We start from the raw sequence: 20,236 nt of genomic DNA, 5'->3' as shown, positions 1-20,236 counted from the left end.
GGTCGTGGGACCTCAGCTTGTCTGGCAAAACAGCCGTTGGACGTCAGAGTAATCTTGGACTACTCGTAGCTAGTGCGGCTGTCCCTTTAAAAAGGTTGGTCAGAGAATTGTTTACATTATTCTGTCAACAGATAGTGATACTACTTTTTAAACTGTATAATAGTGAGCAACATTTTAGCAATTTAAGCCTGCTTTCACAATAAAAGCAGTATCTAGTTAGTCTTGAGTAGTGCTCCAAGATGCAGGAGGAAGATACAATAAAGGAGAATTTCAAGAAAAGGGAACATGCTAAAAGTCTGGGAAACCAAACTGTGCCGTATGAAAGGTTGATTTTAACACCACAGAGAAAGATTTATAATAATTTTGTTTGTGACAATGTTTTCAGAACAATTTATAGTCTATTTTCCTTATATTCTTGCTGCCTTAATGACCTTTCTTGCAGTATGCATTGCATATGCTGCCTATCGCATCAATGAGCTTCACAAAATGTATGACCACATTCCAGGACCAGAAAGAAAAAGGTAAAGTAACATGTACAGAAGGTCTTTTTCAATTTCTATTAATGGTTTAATGATTCTTTATGATTCATTTTACGTAACTGACTCGATCTTCGATTATTGCAACAAAAATCCTTTCAAAACGGATCACTGGAGGCTGATGAATCTTATTTGATCTGTTTACAAATAAATTATACATGTAGGTATATATATGCTCTCTGTCTGATGCGAAAATCAGAAACACAATGTTTTCATTGGTTAGAGAGCATATTCCAATCTTCAATAGCAATCATAAGCACCTGTTATTGAGGTCCTAATCATAAAGAAATAGCTTTGATTATTTGTAATTATCTATACTCTCCCCATCCCGAAATTGCCCTTGCAAGGCTATTTCCTTTTTTTTTCTATGACGCCTACCTCACAGAAAAATAATAAAATAGCCTTGCAGGAATCATATTTGGACAAACAATTTGGTAGTTACATGTATTTAGTAGTTAGTATATTATAAGAATGTAGGAAAAAAAGTCACAGGAAAAAAAGTCACGGAAAAAAAGTCACAGGAAAAAAAGTCTCAGGAAAAAAAGTCACAATAAATATTTTGTATGAAAACTGTCATATGATCTGCACATATATATTGGTGAAAAAAAAGTCATACATTTTGTATATATTCGTATCTCTTCATTTGCTTATCTGTGTGTGGGTTTTTTTTCTGCTGTTCATGTGCAAGTATGGTTTTGTGTTTTTTGTACCCCATATCCCTTTTTTTTTATTATAAAATTTAGAATGGAAATAGGGAATGTGTCAAAGAGACAACAACACGACCATAGAACAGACAACAGCAGAAGTTCACCAACAAGTCTTCAATGTCATTGTAGAGGATTTTTTTTGTAATGTTACTGATACATGCATATGTTTTGTTTTTAATTGTAATTATTCTTGTTTCATATCTTTTTAAATTAGAAGTGAATTAGACAGCTTAGCATATGTTTCTACAAAAGCAACCTGTACAAGCTCGTGAAGTTAGAAAGTCTATGATATGGTTTGACCATATGTTATTGTGATTTTTGTTTTTCTATAGCTGTGTTTTTACCAATATCATGAGAATCCTTCAATTACATGTTAAACAAACAAAGCATCCCCATTAACAATAATTATGTAATTACAACATTTATTGACAGTGACTGTTTAGATTAATTAGTTGCTTCTTGTGGCACCTTTCTCTTTTTTGTAGACCTTTCACTTCCTCTATTGGTAGGAAGCCCTACCCATAAAAAACAACTAGATCTGATACACTTTTACAAGTAGTATTATTTTTATTTAACAAAACTGCAATTTTTTTAATTATTTATTTCATACATATACAGCTGATATACAAAATGACTTTTGTCATATGCATTCCAACATACTTCTTATAAAACATTTTATGGGCGTTTTTCAATAAAAGCGTACATTTCAGACCTAAAAAAAATGGAAAATCAACTTGTCTAAAATTTAATTTCAAGAGTTATTTTGAATACCTCTATAATAGACCTGTTTGTAAACAAAACGTGCAATCTTAAATATTCTTTAAAATGATATTATTTTCATAATTTGTGTACTGTTTCGTAGGGGACTTTTGTCCCCTACGGGACTTTTGTCCCCTACGAAACTTCTTCTAAACACACATATTTTTTGCAATTTTAAATGTTTCCTATAGACATTCCAGTTTGTTTACTTTAAATACTAGAAAAATATCATTTTTTTTCTGAATTAGAAAATCATTTTTATCGATAAAGATTAGACAGTACTTCACATATGAAGGTTCAACTCATGTTACGTAGTGGACATTTTGATGCGTTTCGTAGTGGACAAAACCGTTTCGTAGTAGACAAAAAGTTTCGTAGTTGACATCAACCCTATTATATGTTAATAAAAACATAATAAAAATTACATGAAACTAACCCTTGTTATTTGTTTTGCACGAATATAATTGAAAAAAGATTAAAAAAAGACTACATGGTAGTGGTAGTGTCCACTACGAAACGTTTTTCTCCCATACTTGTTTCGTAGGGGACCGTTTCGTAAGGGACGTATTCACATGCTTTATTTTTTTCCCACAATCCCTATATTGCAGTAGTAACGAGACTGGTTGTATTCATCAAAGCATTTATCAAGCTGTACACTGATATTTTTTTCATAATTTTAAAACCAGATACTGAAGGAGATTTGACCCGTTTCGTAGGGGACATTATCAAAAATACGGTATCACTCTAGTCCATTTGATGTGCTCAATTTTTCTTACCAACAATTTAATTGCCGTTATAAAAGCATCACTTCTTTTGTAAGACCCTAATGTTTATATCTCTTGCAAACAAAAATTACATTGATTTTATAAAACTGTTTATTGGCAAATTTTAATGACTTCGTTTCGTAGTGGACAATTTGTGAGGGACACACCTTCTGAAATTAAAAAACCTATATTGAAAGCTGTTTATTAGAATATGTTGGCTCTGAACATACTTTTGAATTATTAAAGAACTTATGTAAAGTAAAAAAAACATTAATTTCTTCATTTTTTTACGATATTTTAGAGTATGAATGTTGAACAGGCGGTCTAGGGACATGCCATTTTGGTTGTTTTGGACCATTCAGGAGTCAATATCTTATCAATTCCTCTAAAAAATAAACTGTTTCTTTGCTTAAAAATGTTAAATCTAATTCAATGTACTGACTGCACAAAAAATTACTTGCAAAGATCAAACACATTTTTTTTTAAAGTGGCTAGGACAAGAAAATACGTTTTTATTGAAAAACGCCCTTATATATTGTGATTTTTTAATTTTTTTATTTCAGACATGAAAAAAATGATGTTTGTTATGTGCATTCCAACATAACTCTTTCAAATAATTTTATTTATTGTGACTTTTTTTCCTGTGACTTTTTTTCTTGAGACTTTTTTTCCTGTGACTTTTTTTCCTAGAGGTTTTGTGACTTTTTTTCCATTGACCTATTATAATCCCCACTTTCTACCAACTTGCCCCACTCAGGTTTATCAACTCTCCTCACTTATGTATACATATATAGACTCACTCAGAATCTGTCTTCATCCTTCTAACATTAGGACATTTAGTTTTAGGTTATTTGAGTCATGGTGCAAAGATAGAATGTCTTTGGAGTGGGAAAAGGGATTTTTTAACTTTGTATCATGTATTTTTTATTCCATTTTTCTATATTCTGAAGTAAAAGAAAGTGTACACAGAAACAGGGCAAAAATTGTAACGCTTAAAAATCTAGTCGGACACTCTAAATCTCCCATTGAGGTTTTCAAAAGTTGGCAGGTCTGAGAATAATATTAAAATTATAAGCTTAAAACCTGCATGGAGTCTTTAAACATCCCTAAGAACAAAACCACATACACATGATACGTCTTCATTTATTTTAGAAAAGTTTTTTTTTATATGAAATCTCCAAATCAATTGCAAAACAAATAATAATACATATAAATGGTTTAAATCCTGCTGAATTTGGGCCTACCAAATTGACCTACTTTTGAAATGCACTTTGATCCCATTTAATTTAACCCTAGCAACTATCTCCATTAATATTGAAAAGTAGTTTAACTTTTTCCAACTCGTCCTGTGACTAACAAAAAAGAATTTTAAAGATTGGCTGAATTTTTAACATTCATGACATAATTATGATAATGCTAAATTTTCAACTACATACTTGCCTCACTTATTAAAAGGTGTTTAGTCCCTGTGAATAAAGGGGGTCAGACCTGTAATCCGACAGTCCCATAATCCGACAGTCTGATAGTCCGACAGTCCTTTAATCCGACAGCCCGATAGTCCGACAGTCCTATAATCCGACAGTCCTATAATCCGACAGCCCGATAGTATGACGCAGGGTCACTTGTCTCTGAAAAGTATGCCTATATAGACATGGAACGTTTGTAAATTGGTATATTTTTTCACACAGAAAATTAACAAATCAGTCAGTATGACGTCTTGTACAGGACCACAATAATCCAATACGAATCGGAAATGAACGGAATCCGGGTCCGTTCACCTTAAAACATGATCGCTCTCTTCCCTTTCACTTTCACACCCTACACGTTCTTACCAAAAGTCCATTTGCACCCTATACGTTTGCTTTTGTTTATTATGAAAACAATGATAAACATATTTATAGCATTACTATTACTGCCCAATTAATATACTAACCAAAACTCGATTTTTTTTCATTATTTCATAATAAATTGCCATTCTAAAAACATTTTTTTGTGTTGATGGTTTGGTAAGAGACTTGCAATGACTATATATTTTTTTTATTGTTTCAAAATGAAGAGGCATTCTGGCATTCTGGCAACGGTTTTGTGTTGAATAAATCGGTAAGTGTATTTGTATTGCTATATAAAAAAAAAAAAAAAAAAAAAAAAAAAAAAATCATTGTTTATTAATAAAGTGCCTTTCTTATTTTGTGCTGTCATTTTTAAAACTTCAGCACTGCAGTCATAGGTCTTAACCGCTATCTGCTTTGTCTATGTACTATCTTCATGTCATTGCCCATCTTCATTCCAATCTTTTTCACATAATTGGTGTCATGTCGTGATGATTCTATGACTAGGGATGCTCAGGTCCTTATAATAATTTACATATAAGTGTTATCCTTTATCAGCAAAGAGTTCAGGTTTTGGCAATCAGTAAACCAAAAAAATACTAGATAGTACAGCGATTTATATTGCCATACAAACTAGAGCAATAATAAGGTATTATAAATAGACGCAATTTAAGTTAAGATTTCATTCCAAATCATTAACTATGACACCATTCTGAAAATGGTTTTGCATCCTGACTGAAATTTGAGATAATGACACTATTCCTATTTTATCAAAACTAATTGCTCTTTTTAAAACAAAAGAAAAGATAAAAAAAAAAATTGATACTTCTATGTTATTCTATCCGAAGTAGTCGTTTCATATCTTAGGGGCGAAACCCCTCACTCTGCCTCAGATATAAAAGCATGCATCTAATGCTTGTGACATATCACATTCAACCAAATTATACGTTACATCTTGGAACAGTATATTTAACAATATATGTGCTCCTGGTTACATGCATGCGCTTGCGCATGTACAAAATGTATGTAAACAGACATTCTCGTTATCAACATCAACATGATGATATAAAGAATCTAATATTTATTGTTCAAACAAGAAGGGGGAAGGGGGGGATACCTTTTTGTGTTAACCTGTTATGGCCCTTTTCAAGGTGTTGTTTACTGTTATCTGAGATCAATTTAAGCTGTTAACTGTTTTCAACCCGCTTTGTTAACTGTTATCAGCATTTCTGCATTTTTTGTTAACTGTTTTTGCTAAAATCGAGATGTTATTAACATGTTAACGGAACCCCCTATTGCCCTACCTCAAGAAGGGATTTAATTTATATCCCATTTCGATGCATTCCACTTTTTAAATTTTAAACACTGCTTGCATTTCAGCAGTATGCTAATACGCTTTTAAGAAGACAATCATCCTTTGCAGCAGCACGACTTTGTGTGGGACCATCGGATTGTTATTTGTCATTAAGGTATCCCCACATCTACCATTAGTAATGGTAGAGCTATAGTTTGGGGCAAGTTGACACACCTTTATTCATCTGAATTAAAACTTATTTTTACAAGTGGGGTGAGTTGAATGCCTAAATACCATGGGATTTTACTCTTTTTCATGTGAGTGGAGTTAATAGGTCTAGCAGAATTATGACTCTAGAGCCAGTTGTCCCCCTTTCGATCAGAGTTATGGTCATAGTCTCTCTGTGTGTCCTTTATCTACATTAATGACAGTGATGAGTTGTATTGTCATTACTGGTATGGCACTTTTCAGATCTACCAGACACCTACGTTTTCTGCCTGTTTGTGCATACTTTGAATTTTTCAATATTTTTGTCCCTACAAAATCTATCATTCAGTTTCACCACTCAGCTCTTTATAATTATAAACTCTACGAATACTAACATTTATTTAATTTGATTTTAATTTAATGATTAGTTTTATTTTCTCTTTCAGTTTTTGGACTGGAAATTTGAATTATATTACGACAGCAGACAAGGAAGGAAAACATTTTGGAGATCTATTACTTGATTTGTATGTATACAAAATTTTTCTCCATTTCTATGAAAACAAGAAGTTAGGGATTAACTTCAAAATTACACTAAACTAAACAGCATATAAGTCTTTGGACAGTAAACATTTAGAGGTCACCATTTTTTAAACAAACTTTGTCATTGCAGTACTTACAAATGATTTTGAGTATGAAACTTTTTCTTTCAGAATCAGCTAACACTATCTTCTTTCAACATGTTTCAAGTTTATTTTTTTTTCCTCTTTCAAGCTTTTTTCCTTTGCACTGTTGCTGTGTGATAGTCTAACTTCTAACAGGATGTGTTATGAACAGTAAAATCTATTTTGAACCTCTAATGACAATATGGTTTTTCATTTTCAGTTAGCTGTTAATATTAAAAAAATTGAAAATAAGTTTATTAAAGTTGCTGTGTGATTTTATAACTTCTAACAAGATGTGTAATTCATATTTTAGGTTTTTATTTCAGAGTAAAAAAATATGGATATACATTTAAATTGATTCTGATTTCTAAACCATTAGTGGTTTCAGTTAACCAAGAAGCAGTTAAGGTTTGTAAAACATATTTTAAAATAATACCCATATTTATGACTATTAACAAGTTTAGAATGAGTTTGCGCATTTAATGCTCTTGTAGCAAACAATACTGTACTAAGCTATGGGATTTCTTTAATAGGAAAATTCTTAAGGAATGACTGTATTATTTTTTTCTGTCTATGAAAAAATAACATAAGAAATGTGGTGCATACTGAATAACCCGTATAGTGGGTTATTTAAAAGTGTGCTCCACATTTTTTATGTTATTTCGAATAGACAGATAAAATATTACAGTTATTTCTTATATTTTAATTGTAAATTCCATTTTAAACCATGAAAAAACGTTGATGACGTCACGGTCACATGACTGAATTATGTCTATGAGCTGATAAACAAAACGACGTCAGCCAATCAGAAGACACTTTACATCCAAAATTAAATTATTAATAAATAGAAAATATTTATAGGAATTGTTAGTAACTGGTGGTCACAAGAAGTCAGATGATATCTATAAAAGAGCAAGCAAAGTATTTGGAAAAAGGTAACATTAGATGTTTTAAAATGCAGACATCATATGACTTCCATATAACAGTCAATGATTATTCTTATGATCCACTTCAAAGTAATTAATTTTTTGTTAGCAAAAAGTTAAAGGTGGAAAATAAAGAAAATGTATAATTGACCTTATAAACTACCTTCATGCATGGAATTTTATGTTCAAACGTACACAATCAAAGAGGACTAAGCAATAGGCAGATACAACATTCTTACCTGTTTCCAGACTCCCATTTCAAACTGTCAAAAGTGAAAAACTATTGAGTCAGAGCTCTAGCTGCTATGATCATCAGCAATTGTTTACAATGTTGATTTATTTAACAGATTCAGAGCTAGATTTCAAATCCTAATCATACCTGCCAACTGTCACTATTTGTGGGGGATTTCTCCCATGGAGGCTCCCAAATGGAAAATTTGAAAGAGTAATTTTGTCCACAATTTTAAACAAAACAATTATTTTTTACAATGGCTATAGGCTTGTAAAAATATGAAGAAGCCAAAAAACAACTTTAAAATATATTTGAAGCCCCTATTGGAGGTTTTGCGGGACTATGGGAGTAATTTTGCACGTAATAACCCCATGGGCATTTAGAAAAGTTGGCAGGTATGCCTAATGTCTCTGCTAAAGAAAGGGTCTAACTTTTTTCTTACATTTTTCAAAGGAATGTACTATAACAAGAATTGTGAATAAGTGTATATAATTCTTAAATGATTTGCATATTAGGGAATACATTTATTTGATTAGTTGAGAGGACTTCCAGTAGTTGTTCTTGACATTGTTTATTTTTTGATAGTCATGACGTTGACCAAAATTCTTTTCGTAACTAATGTAAACAATATGGCGATGATAATAACACAATCAAGCTTGACGTCAACAAAATTTCTTTTCACTTTGTCTTAATCGTTTAATTAAAATAATGAAGACAAAACATTTCATTTGAATGATAAAAAGAGTTCTCGAAGATTATTTTTTATCAGATAGCAAATTTCATGGAGTTCATATTTTTGCATTAACTAAATAATATATTCATGTGCTAGGCCAATTCAATCAGGACTACTTTTATGTGTATACCACACTTTACCCACCTGTTGCCTTTTTAGACCACATGTTGTAAAAGTAAAAGGTAAGAATATAAAAAACCTGTAAATTTGCATTGGGTCAGTTGTTTTGAAGGGGGGTAATTCAAATTGCTAAAATTGTCAATATCTCAAATATATAAACACATTTTTCTTTTAGAAATAGAATAAAGGTGTTGATATATTTAAAGCATTAATCAGGATGTTGAAATTTACGACAGATTTAACTTACATATTTTTTAGATGTCTTGGTAATGGACTTGTGACAGAAACCAACAATGAAAAATGGAGCCTTAAGAGAAATCTCATGAATCCAGCATTTAAAAGAGAGTTTGTATATTACTAACAATCCTTTTTTGTTGACTTCTCATAGTATGGACTGTAGTGCATTGCCTTTAGCTATATTTTGACATTAACATATTTAGTTGGTCTGAATTATTTCTAGGGTATGTAAAAACCTGTAATCTAAATTTGATGATACCAATAGCCTTTTGACATGGAAGAAAATTGGAAAAAGTTAAGAACATTATAAACCATGCTAATTTTATGTCTCTTCAGTCATGCTCTTACCCAAAATATTTGAATACTGAATCTGGTTTGTATTCATTGGTATATAGTCTGTGGTTTTATTCTCCAAAATAGAACCTGCAAGACAGTGGTGCATACTGTAGACTATGATAAGCAAGTGATAAGAGACAAAATTCAACTTTGCAAGGTTTGTTTACAATCTGCCATCTTTGTTATTAAATTGTAGAGGGCACTCTTATCATTTCCAAACTAATAATTTTATCTAATCCGTATTGATACGTAATTATACCCCCACTTTAAAAAAAGGGGGTATACTGTTTTACCTCTGTCTGTCCATCCATCCATCCATCAGTCAGTCCATTCGTCAGTCGTACTGTCAGTCCGTCAGTCTATCCGTCCCATGAATATTTTCGTGACATTTTTCTCAGGAACTACAATACAAGGATTTCTGAAATTTGGTTTCAGGTTTTATACAAGTCAGCTTTACCGTATGATGTTTTCAGATTGATCCCTCAACAACTTTCTATTTACCAAACACTTGCATTTTTTTACACAAAATTATCCACTTGCGGCAGGGGTATCACCAGTGAGTATCACTTGTTTTTATTCAATATCAAATATATTAAAACTGATAAATTTCTGAATTGCTGGTAAATGCTTCACTCCGAATTTCTCTTTTCTCTGCTTGAATTTAACAGAACAAAATAAGTGAAGAAGTCAACCAGGAACCATCTTATGCTTAACGATGTATAAACTTAATTGGTTATATATATATATATTCATTCCGTTCTGGTGTTTCATACTGACACGTGTTATGTTTTAGCTTAAGATCCTTCAAAAATTAATGTTATAGATATGCTTATCTTTATTTTGCTCAAAGATGGAACAGTTTTACCTACAAAGTTGTATTCTAGTGATATCTATTAAGATTTTCAGTAGACTTTCACCCAATTTATTTTCAATTACACTAGCAAATAGAACTTCCTTTTTAAACATATACATGTATAAGTGTTCAATTTTTTTTTGGACATTTTAAAAAGTGTTCTAGAATCATTTCCGTACATTTTCAACTGCTTATTGATGATGGAAAACAGGTTTTTCCATAAAAATACAGCAAACAATCACAGATGATTTGAAATTACCATAGTTTCATTTCTAACACTTACAAAATTATAAATGTGAAACCAAATAAGATATTGATTGTAAAAATTTGGATTAATGCTGTATCTTATATTCATGTAACAAATGTTATTTAGACTTACATATATATACCTGACAGTAATGTATAGGTTAAAAATAAGATAGCATATACTTATTAACCTTAAAGTGATGTCTTGATATTGAGATTTTGCTTACCTCCTTCTTTATATGTATAATATGGAAAAAAATAAGTACATTACTCTTCTTAAAACCACTGGTCATTGAAATTCAATAACTCTAAAAATTGGCTTAATCTCACATCTGTTTATTCATCATTGGATTTGAGGGTTTATAGGGAGTACCCCCTGCATGTTATAACTTTCATATTAATTTTCAATACTGGAAAGGTACCTTTTTATGCCCCATTTATGGGCAATAGGTTTTCTGGTCTGTGCGTCTGTTCATTCGTCTGTTGGTTTGTCTGTTTGTTATTCCGTCCGTTTGTCCCGCTTCGGGTTAAAGATTTTGGGTGAGGTAGTTTTTGATGAAGTTGAAGTCCAATCTACTTGAAACTTAGTACACATGTTCCCTATGATATGATCGTTCTAATTTTAATGTCAAATTAGAGATTTTTCCACATTTTCATGGTTCATTGAACATAGAAAATGATAGTGTGGATGGGGCATCCGTGTACTTTGGACACATTCTTGTTTCATCAATGTCTTATCTTCATATCATGCTCATATAATTATATGCCCTGTGTAGCTATATATTCCATATCTTACAGACTAGAACATCCAGAAAAGAAAATGTTATTTAGATTTAAAATGTTTAATTTGTAGATACTTGATAGAATTAATGGGTCCCTTTAATGAATGTGTTGATAAATTGATTGTCCAGTTATACAAACTTGCTGCTGACAAATCACCAGTCTGTATGATGACACAGTTTTCCAGGACAACATTAGATGTACTGTCCAAGGTACTGACTGAAAAATGGTTAAATGATATACTGCATATTCTTAGCTGAGAAAAACTAGCTCTATTGTCCTTTGAAATATTTTTTGCAATATTGTCTATAGTATGCAAATATAAAAATCATCAAAAGGACCTTAAGAGCTATGTATTCGCAGCTAGCATTATCTTTGATTATGATGCTAAATTTTAATGAAATAACAGTGTTTTTTAAAAAAAATTCTTGATTAAGAAATGTAAAATTACACAATACAGATATAAATGAAACAAGTTTCATTCAACATCCAATCAAAGCTTTTAGAATTGAGAATGGAAATGTCTCTTTTATATTATAATTAAACTTTTTGTGAAGAAATTTCAATTTAAAATTTAGGGCTTTTTAAATTCTATAGTTATGGTCATTAGGAAAGAGATAATTAAAATGATTCATCCTTTAATGCTAGGGAAATAATTCATTTATTTCAAAATTGTATTTCACTAAAATATGACACTATTATAATTTAAAGGTAAATGTTGGCCTCCTGGAATACTTACAGTTGAGCAGTTCAGGGATAAATTGTTATCATATGGCATGTATTTTAGGTAGCATTTGATAAAGAAGTCAACAGTTTGGAAAATGATGACAGCCAGTTCCCTACAGCAATAAGAAGTATAATGGATGGAATGTCTATAAAGAAACTATCACCATATGTACAAGTATGTAATACTTAATAATCATAAGCAAATACTTCCTAATGAAATTTACATACATAGGTTAAATCATGGACTGTTCTAAAATGTCCTTTTGAGAATTACAAGTGTGGCCAGACCATAAAGTAACTTTTTAATTGTCCTTTTGATAGAAACTTATGGCCAGATTATAAAGCAAATTCTAAAAAATGAACAAAGTAATTATTTTTAGCTCACCTGGTCCAAAGGGCCAAGTGAGCTTTTCTCATCACTTTGCGTCCGTCATCGTTGTCGTCGTCCGTCGTCGTTAACTTTTACAAAAATCTTCTCTGAAACTACTGGGCCAAATTAAACCAAACTTGGCCACAATCATCATTGGTGTATCTACTCTAGTTAAAAAAATGTGTCCGGTGACCCTGCCAACCAACCAAGATGGCCACCATGGCTAAAAATAGAACATAGGGGTAAAATGCAGTTTTTGGCATATATCTCAAAAGCCTAAGTATTTAGAGCAAATCTGACAGGGTAAAATTATTAATCAGGTCAAGATCTATCTGCCCTGAAATTTTCAGATGAATCCGACTACCTGTTGTTAGGTTGCTGCCCCTGAGTTGGTAATTTTAAGGACATTTTTCTGTTTTTGGTTATTATCTTGAATATTTTTATAGATTGAGATAAACTGTTAACTGCAATAATGTATAGCAAAATAAGATTTACAAAAAAAGTCAACATGACAAAAATGGTCAGTTGACCCTTAAGGAGTAATTGCCCTTTATAGTCAATTTTTAGCTCACCTGGCCCAAAGGGCCAAGTGAGCTTTTCCCATCACTTTGCGTCCGTCGTCGTCCGTCGTCGTTAACTTTTACAAAAATCTTCTCCTCTGAAACTACTGGGCCAAATTAAACCAAACTTGGCCACAATCATCATTGGGGTATCTAGTTTGAAAAATGTGTCCGGTGACCCGGCCAACCAACCAAGATGGCCGCCATGGCTAAAAATAGAACATACGGGTAAAATGCAGTTTTTGGCTTATAACTCAAAAAACAAAGCATTTAGAGCAAATCTGACATGGGGCAAAATTGTTTATCAGGTCAAGATCTATCTGCCCTGAAATTTTCAGATGAATCCGACTACCTGTTGTTAGGTTGCTGCCCCTGAATTGGTAATTTTAAGGAAATTTTGCTGTTTTTGGTTATTATCTTGAATATTATTAGCTCACCTGGCCCGAAGGGCCAAGTGAGCTTTTCCCATCACTTTGTGTCCGGCGTCCGGCGTCCGTCGTCCGGCGTCCGTCGTCGTCGTCCGTCGTCGTTAACTTTTACAAAAATCTTCTCCTCTGAAACTACTGGGCCAAATTAAACCAAACTTGGTCACAATCATCATTGGGGTATATAGTTTTAAAAATGTGTGGCGTGACCCGGCCAACCAACCAAGATGGCCGCCATGGCTAAAAATAGAACATAGGGGTAAAATGCAGTTTTTGGCTTATAACTCAAAAATCAAAGCATTTAGAGCAAATCTGACATGGGGTAAAATTGTTTATCAGGTCAAGATCAATCTGCCCTGCAATTTTCAGATGAATCGGACAACCCGTTGTTGGGTTGCTGCCCCTGAATTGGTAATTTTAAGGAAATTTTGCTGTTTTTGGTTATTATCTTGAATATTATTATAGATAGAAATAAACTGTTAACAGCAATAATGTTCAGCAAAGTAAGATTTACAAATAAGTCAGCATGACTGAAATTGTCAGTTGACCCCTTTAGGAGTTATTGCCCTTTATAGTCAATTTTTAACCATTTTTCGTAAATCTTAGTAATCTTTTACAAAAATCTTCTTCTCTGAAACTACTGGGCCAAATTAAACCAAACTTGGCCACAATCACAATTGGGGTATCTAGTTTAAAAAATGTGTGGCGTGACCCGGCCAACCAACCAAGATGGCCGCTACAGCTAAAAATAGAACATAGGGGTAAAATTCAGTTTTTGGCTTATAACTCAAAAACCAAAGCATTTAGAGCAAATCTGACAGTAGTAAAATTGATTATCAGGTCAAGATCTATCTGCCCTGAAATTTACAGATGAATTGGACAACCTGTTGTTGGGTTGCTGCCCCTGAATTGGTAATTTTAAGGAAATTTTGCTGTTTTTGGTTATTTATCTTGAATATTATTATAGATAAAGATAAACTGTAAACAGCAATAATGTTCAGCAAAGTAAGATTTACAAATAAGTCAACATGACTGAAATGGTCAGTTGACCCCTTTAGGAGTTATTGCCCTTTATAGTCAATTTTTAACCATTTTTCGTAAATCTTAGTAATCTATTACAAAAATCTTCTCCTCTGAAACCACTGGGCCAAATTAAACCAAACTTGGCCACAATCATCATTGGGGTATCTAGTTTAAAAAATGTGTGGCGTAACCTGGTCAACCAACCAAGATGGCCGCCACGGCTAAAAATAGAACATAGGGGTAAAATTCAGTTTTTGGCTTATAACTCAAAAACCAAAGCATTTAGAGCAAATCTAACAGTAGTAAAATTGATTATCAGGTCAATTTTGAACCATTTTTCGTAAATCTTAGTTATCTTTTACAAAAATCTTCTCCTCTGAAACTACTGGGCCAAGTTCATTATAGATAGAGATAATTGTAAGCAGCAAGAATGTTCAGTAAAGTAAGATTTACAAACACATCACCATCACCAAAACACAATTTTGTCATGAATCCATCTGCGTCCTTTGTTTAATATTCACATAGACCAAGGTGAGCGACACAGGCTCTTTAGAGCCTCTAGTTATAGATAGAGATAAACTGTAAACAGCAATAATGTTTAGCAAAGTAAGATTTACAAATAAGTCAACATGACCGAAATGATCAGTTGACCCCTTTAGGAGTTATTAGCTCACCTGGCCCAAAGGGGCAAGTGAGCTTTTCCCATCACTTTGCGTCCGTCATCCGTTGTCGTTAACTTTTACAAAAATCTTCTCCTCTGAAACTACTGGGCCAAATTAAACCAAACTTGGCCACAATCATCATTGGGGTATCTAGTTTAAAAAATGTGTCTGTCGACCCGTCCAACCAACCAAGATGGCCGCCATGGCTAGAAATAGAACATAGGGGTAAAATGCAGTTTTTGGCTTATAACTCAAAAACCAAAGCATTTAGATCAAATCTGACAGAGTAAAATTGTTTATCAGGTCAAGATCTATCTGCCCTGAAATTTTCAGATGAATCGGACAATCTGTTGTTGGGTTGCTGCCCCTGAATTGTTAATTTTAAGGAAATTCTGCTGTTTTTGGTTATTATCTTGAATATTATAGATAGAAATAAACTGTAAACAGCAATAATGTTCAGCAAAGTAAGATTTACAAATAAGTCAACTTGACCGAAATGATCAGTTGACCCCTTTAGGAGTTATTGCCCTTTATAGTCAATTTTTAACCATTTTTCGTAAATCTTAGTAATCTTTTAAAAAAATCTTCTCCTCTGAAACTACTGGGCCAAATTTAACCAAACTTGGCCATAATCATCATTGGGGTATTTAGTTTAAAAAATGTGTCTGGTGCCCCGCCCAACCAACCAAGATGGCCACCATGGCTAAAAATAGAACATAGGGGTAAAATGCAGTTTTTGGCTTATAACTCAAAAACCAAAGCATTTAGAGCTAATCTGACATTGGGTAAAATTGTTTATCAGGTGAAGATCTATCTGCCCTCAAATTTTCAGATCAATCTGACAACCCGTTATTGGGTTGCTGCCCCTAAACTGGTAATTTTGGGGAATTTTTGCTGTTTTTGGCTATTATCTTGAATATTATTATAGATAGAGATAAACTGTAAACAGCAATAATGTTCAGCAAAGTAAGATTTACAAATAAGTCAACATGACCAAAATGGTCAGGTGACCCCTTTAGCAGTTATTGACCTTTATAGACAATTTTTAACAATTTTCTTAAAATTTGAAGATTTTCAATAACATTTTCCACAGAAAGTACTGTTATAGATAGAGATAATTGTAAGCAGCAAGAATGTTTAGTAAAGTAAGATCTACAAACACATCACCATCACCAAAACACAATTTTGTCATGAATCCATCTGTGTCCATTGTTTAATATTCACATAGACCAAGGTGAGCGACACAGGCTCTTTAGAGCCTCTAGTTCATAAATCTTAGTAATCTTTTACAAAAATCTTCTCCTCTGAAACTACTGTGCCAAATTAAATCAAACTTGGCCACAATCATTATTGGGGTATCTAGTTTAAAAAATGTGTCCGGTGACCCAGCCAACCAACCAAGATGGCCGCCATGGCTAAAAATAGAACATGTGAATAAAATGCAGTTTTTGGCTTATATCGCAAAAAACAAAGCATTTAGAGCAAATCTGATGTGGGGTAAAATTGTTTATAGGTCAAGATCTATCTGCCCTGAAATTTTCAGATGAATCAGACAATCGTTATTAGGTTGCTGCCCCTGAATTGGTAATTTTAAGGAAATTTGGTTATTCTCTTGAATATTATTATAGAAAAAGATAAACTGTAAACAGCAATAATGTACAGCAAAGTAAGACCTAAAAATAAGTCAACATTACCAAAATGATCAATTGACCCCCTAAGGAGTTATTGCCCTTTATAGTCAATTTTTAACAATTTTCAAAAAATTTGCAAATTTTACTAACTTTTTCCTCTGAAACTACTGTGCCAAGTTCATCGTAGAGAGAGATAATTGTAAGCAGCAAGAATGTTCAGTAAAGTAGGGCCAAGTGAGCTTTTCTCATCACTTCTTCCGTTGTCCATCGTTGTCCATCTTCGTCGTCCATTGCGCTTACTTTTACAAGAATCTTCTCCTCTGAAACTATTTGGCGGAATTTAACCAAACTTGGCCACAATCATCATTACAGTATCTAGTTAAAAAATGTGTCCAATGACCTCACCTGCAAACCAACATGGCAGACATGGCTAAAAATAGAACATGGGGAAAAATACAGTTTTTAGGTAAAAATTGCATGAAATGCAATCAAAACCTTAAGGGACTAACTTGATATCTAAAACTTCCAAGGCTGATCACTACCTTTTTTGATACACAAAATATAGTGCATTGATCAAAACATTCTATACAATTTATCCATGAACATTTAAAGAAATTTATGGATTTAATATATGCTCAATATTCAAGGCACAAAATATTGTTAAACTTGTCAAAAATATTACATAACTTTTGCAAGGTGCAGGAATCTAATATCTGTTCTAAAAATAGAATGATGTCATTGTTTACATCTTCTTTAGAAATTTGAAGTTGAATTCAACTACAACCAATGCAAAATTAATTTTACTTTATACTAATAAATTGAAGCAATATTTACCGTTCAGTGCTTACAAGCACTTTAATTAGCTTATATCTCTGAAACTAAAGCATTTAGAGCAAAATCTGACATGGGGTTAGAATGTTCATCAGGTTAAGATCTATCTGCCCTGAAATTTTTAGACAAGTAAGACAACCTATTGTTGGGTTGCTGCCCCTGAATTGGTAATTTTAAGGAAAATGTGCAGTTTTTATACGACCTTAAATTGAACATTTTTTGGTCGTATATTGGTATGATGTTGGCGTCGTCGTCTGCGTCGTCGTCGTCCGAATACTTTTAGTTTTCGCACTTTAACTTTAGTAAAAGTGAATAGAAATCTATGAAATTTTAACACAAGGTTTATGACCACAAAAGGAAGGTTGGATTGATTTTGGGAGTTTTGGTCCCAATATTTTAGGAATTAGGGGCCAAAAAGGGCCCAAATAAGCATTTTCTTGGTTTTCGCACTATAACTTAAGTTTAAGTAAATAGAAATCTATGAAATTTTAACACAATGTTTATGACCACAAAAGAAAGGTTTGGATTGATTTTGGGATGTTTGGTTCCTACAGTTTAGGAATTAGGGGCCAAAAAAGGGCCCAAATAAGCATTATTCTTGGTTTTCGCACAATAACTTTAGTATAAGTAAATAGAAATCAATGAAATGTAAACACAAGGTTTATTACCACAAAAGGAAGGTTGGGATTGATTTTGGGAGTTGAGGTCCCAACAGTTTAGGAATTAGAGGCCAAAAAGGGGCCCAAATAAGCATTATTCTTGGTTTTCGCACCATAACTTTAGTATAAGTAAATAGAAATCTATGAAATTTAAACACACGGTTTATGACCATAAAAGGAAGGTTGGGTTTGATTTTGGGAGTTTTGGTCCTAACTGTTTAGGAATAAGGGGCCCAAAGGGTCCAAAATTGAACTTTGTGTGATTTCATCAAAAATTGAATAATTGGGGTTCTTTGATATGCCGAATCTAACTGTGTATGTAGATTCTTAAGTTTTGGTCCCGTTTTCAAATTGGTCTACATTAAGGTCCAAAGGGTCCAAAATTAAACTTAGTTTGATTTTAACAAAAATTGAATGCTTGGGGTTCTTTGATATGCTGAATATAAAAATGTACTTATATTTTTGATTATTGGTCCAGTTTTCAAGTTGGTCCAAATCGGGGTCCAAAATTAAACTTTGTTTGATTTCATCAAAAATTGAATAATTGGGGTTCTTTGATATGGCAAATCTAACTGTGTATGTAGATTCTTAATTTTTGGTCCCGTTTTCAAATTGGTCTACATTAAAGTCCAAAGGGTCCAAAATTAAACTTAGTTTGATTTTAACAAAAAATTAATTCTTGGGCTTTTTTGATATGCTGAATCTAAACATGTACTTAGATTTTTGATTATGGACCCAGTTTTCAAGTTGGTTCAAATCAGGATCCAAAATTATTATATTAAGTATTGTGCAATAGCAAGAAATTTTCAATTGCACAGTATTCAGCAATAGCAAGAAATCTTCAATTGCACAGTATTGTGCAATAGCAAGAAATTTTCAATTGCACAGTATTGTGCAATAGCAAGAAATCTTCAATTGCACAGTATTGTGCAATAGCAAATATTTTCAATTGCACAGTATTGTGCAATAGCAAATATTTTCAATTGCACAGTATTGTGCAATAGCAAATATTTTCAATTGCACAGTATTGCGCAATAGCAAGAAATATCTAATTGCACAATATTGTGCAATAGCGAGAAATTTTCAATTGGAGTTATCTTTCTTTGTTCAGAATAGTAGTTGAATCATCTTAAATCATTGTTTTATACAATATACAATGTATATTCACTTTTACTACCAACCAATCTTTAACATTCAGTGATAACAAGCACTTCATTTTACATTTTAATATTTTATGATGTTTTTAAGAGTAGTTATTGTTGCAAACTCCATTAGAAATTTGAATTGATATCAGTTTTGGAAAAAGGGAAAAGGGGATGTGAAAAAAAAGGGGGGGTAAATTTTTCTCATTTCAGATTTCATAAATAAAAAGAAAATTTCTTCAAACATTTTTTTGAGAAGATTAATATTCAACAGCATAGTGAATTGCTCAAAGGCAAAAAAAATAATTTTAAGTTCATTAGACCACATTCATTCTGTGTCAGAAACCTATGCTGTGTCAACTATTTAATTTTAGATTTAAATAAGTTTGAAGAAGAAATCTTTAATTGATTTGTAAAATCTTGACATTTGTTTTGTGTAAAAAACCCATATAATGTCAAAAATTTGATCACAATCCAAATTCAGAGCTGTATCACGCTTGAATGTTTTGTCCATACTTGCCCCAACTGTTCAGGGTTCGACCTCTGCGGTTGTATAAAGCTGTGCCCTGCAGAGCACCTGATTGGTTATTATCTTAAATTTTATTATAGATAGCAATGTATGATCTACAAATAAGTCAGTTTGACCAAAATTTTCAATGTCCTAAGGTATAGTCATTTTTTTCGTAAATTTTTGCAATCTTTAACAAAAATCTTCTCCACTTAATCTACTGGGCCAAATAGAATTAAACTTAGCCACAATTTTCAATAGGGTATCTTAATTCAAAAATATATCTGATGACCCTGCCAACCAACCAACATGACCACCATGGCTTAAAATAGAAAATAGGGATTTGCTACAGAAATTTAAAGGAAAATTGTAAAATCTAAATAATGATAAGGGGTCTTCAGTCACTATTGTTGTAAGTCTAGTAACCAGTTGGATGACCTGCTTTTGATTTAAAGTGATAAGAAACGAGTGACCAGTG

General features: G+C 32.5%; 1 protein-coding gene across 1 annotated transcript in view; it reads left to right on the top strand.

The window, feature by feature from the left end:
- Positions 1-296: 296 nt before the first annotated feature.
- The window catches only part of LOC143068001 (cholesterol 24-hydroxylase-like), a 29,503-nt gene continuing 9,563 nt past the window's right edge, over positions 297-20,236 (top strand). Inside the window, exons 1-7 of the mRNA XM_076241726.1 lie at positions 297-521; positions 6,543-6,620; positions 7,085-7,166; positions 7,620-7,693; positions 9,028-9,114; positions 11,295-11,433; positions 12,009-12,122. Coding sequence (XP_076097841.1) covers positions 376-521; positions 6,543-6,620; positions 7,085-7,166; positions 7,620-7,693; positions 9,028-9,114; positions 11,295-11,433; positions 12,009-12,122 — 720 coding nt within the window. The 5' untranslated portion in view covers positions 297-375. The remainder of the gene's footprint in view (positions 522-6,542; positions 6,621-7,084; positions 7,167-7,619; positions 7,694-9,027; positions 9,115-11,294; positions 11,434-12,008; positions 12,123-20,236) is intronic.

Source organism: Mytilus galloprovincialis, chromosome 3 (genome assembly GCF_965363235.1).
Source record: "Mytilus galloprovincialis chromosome 3, xbMytGall1.hap1.1, whole genome shotgun sequence".
NCBI lineage: Eukaryota > Metazoa > Mollusca > Bivalvia > Mytilida > Mytilidae > Mytilus > Mytilus galloprovincialis.
The sequence above is the reverse complement of the archived record's forward strand: the minus strand, read 5'-3'. Positions and strand labels throughout refer to the sequence as shown.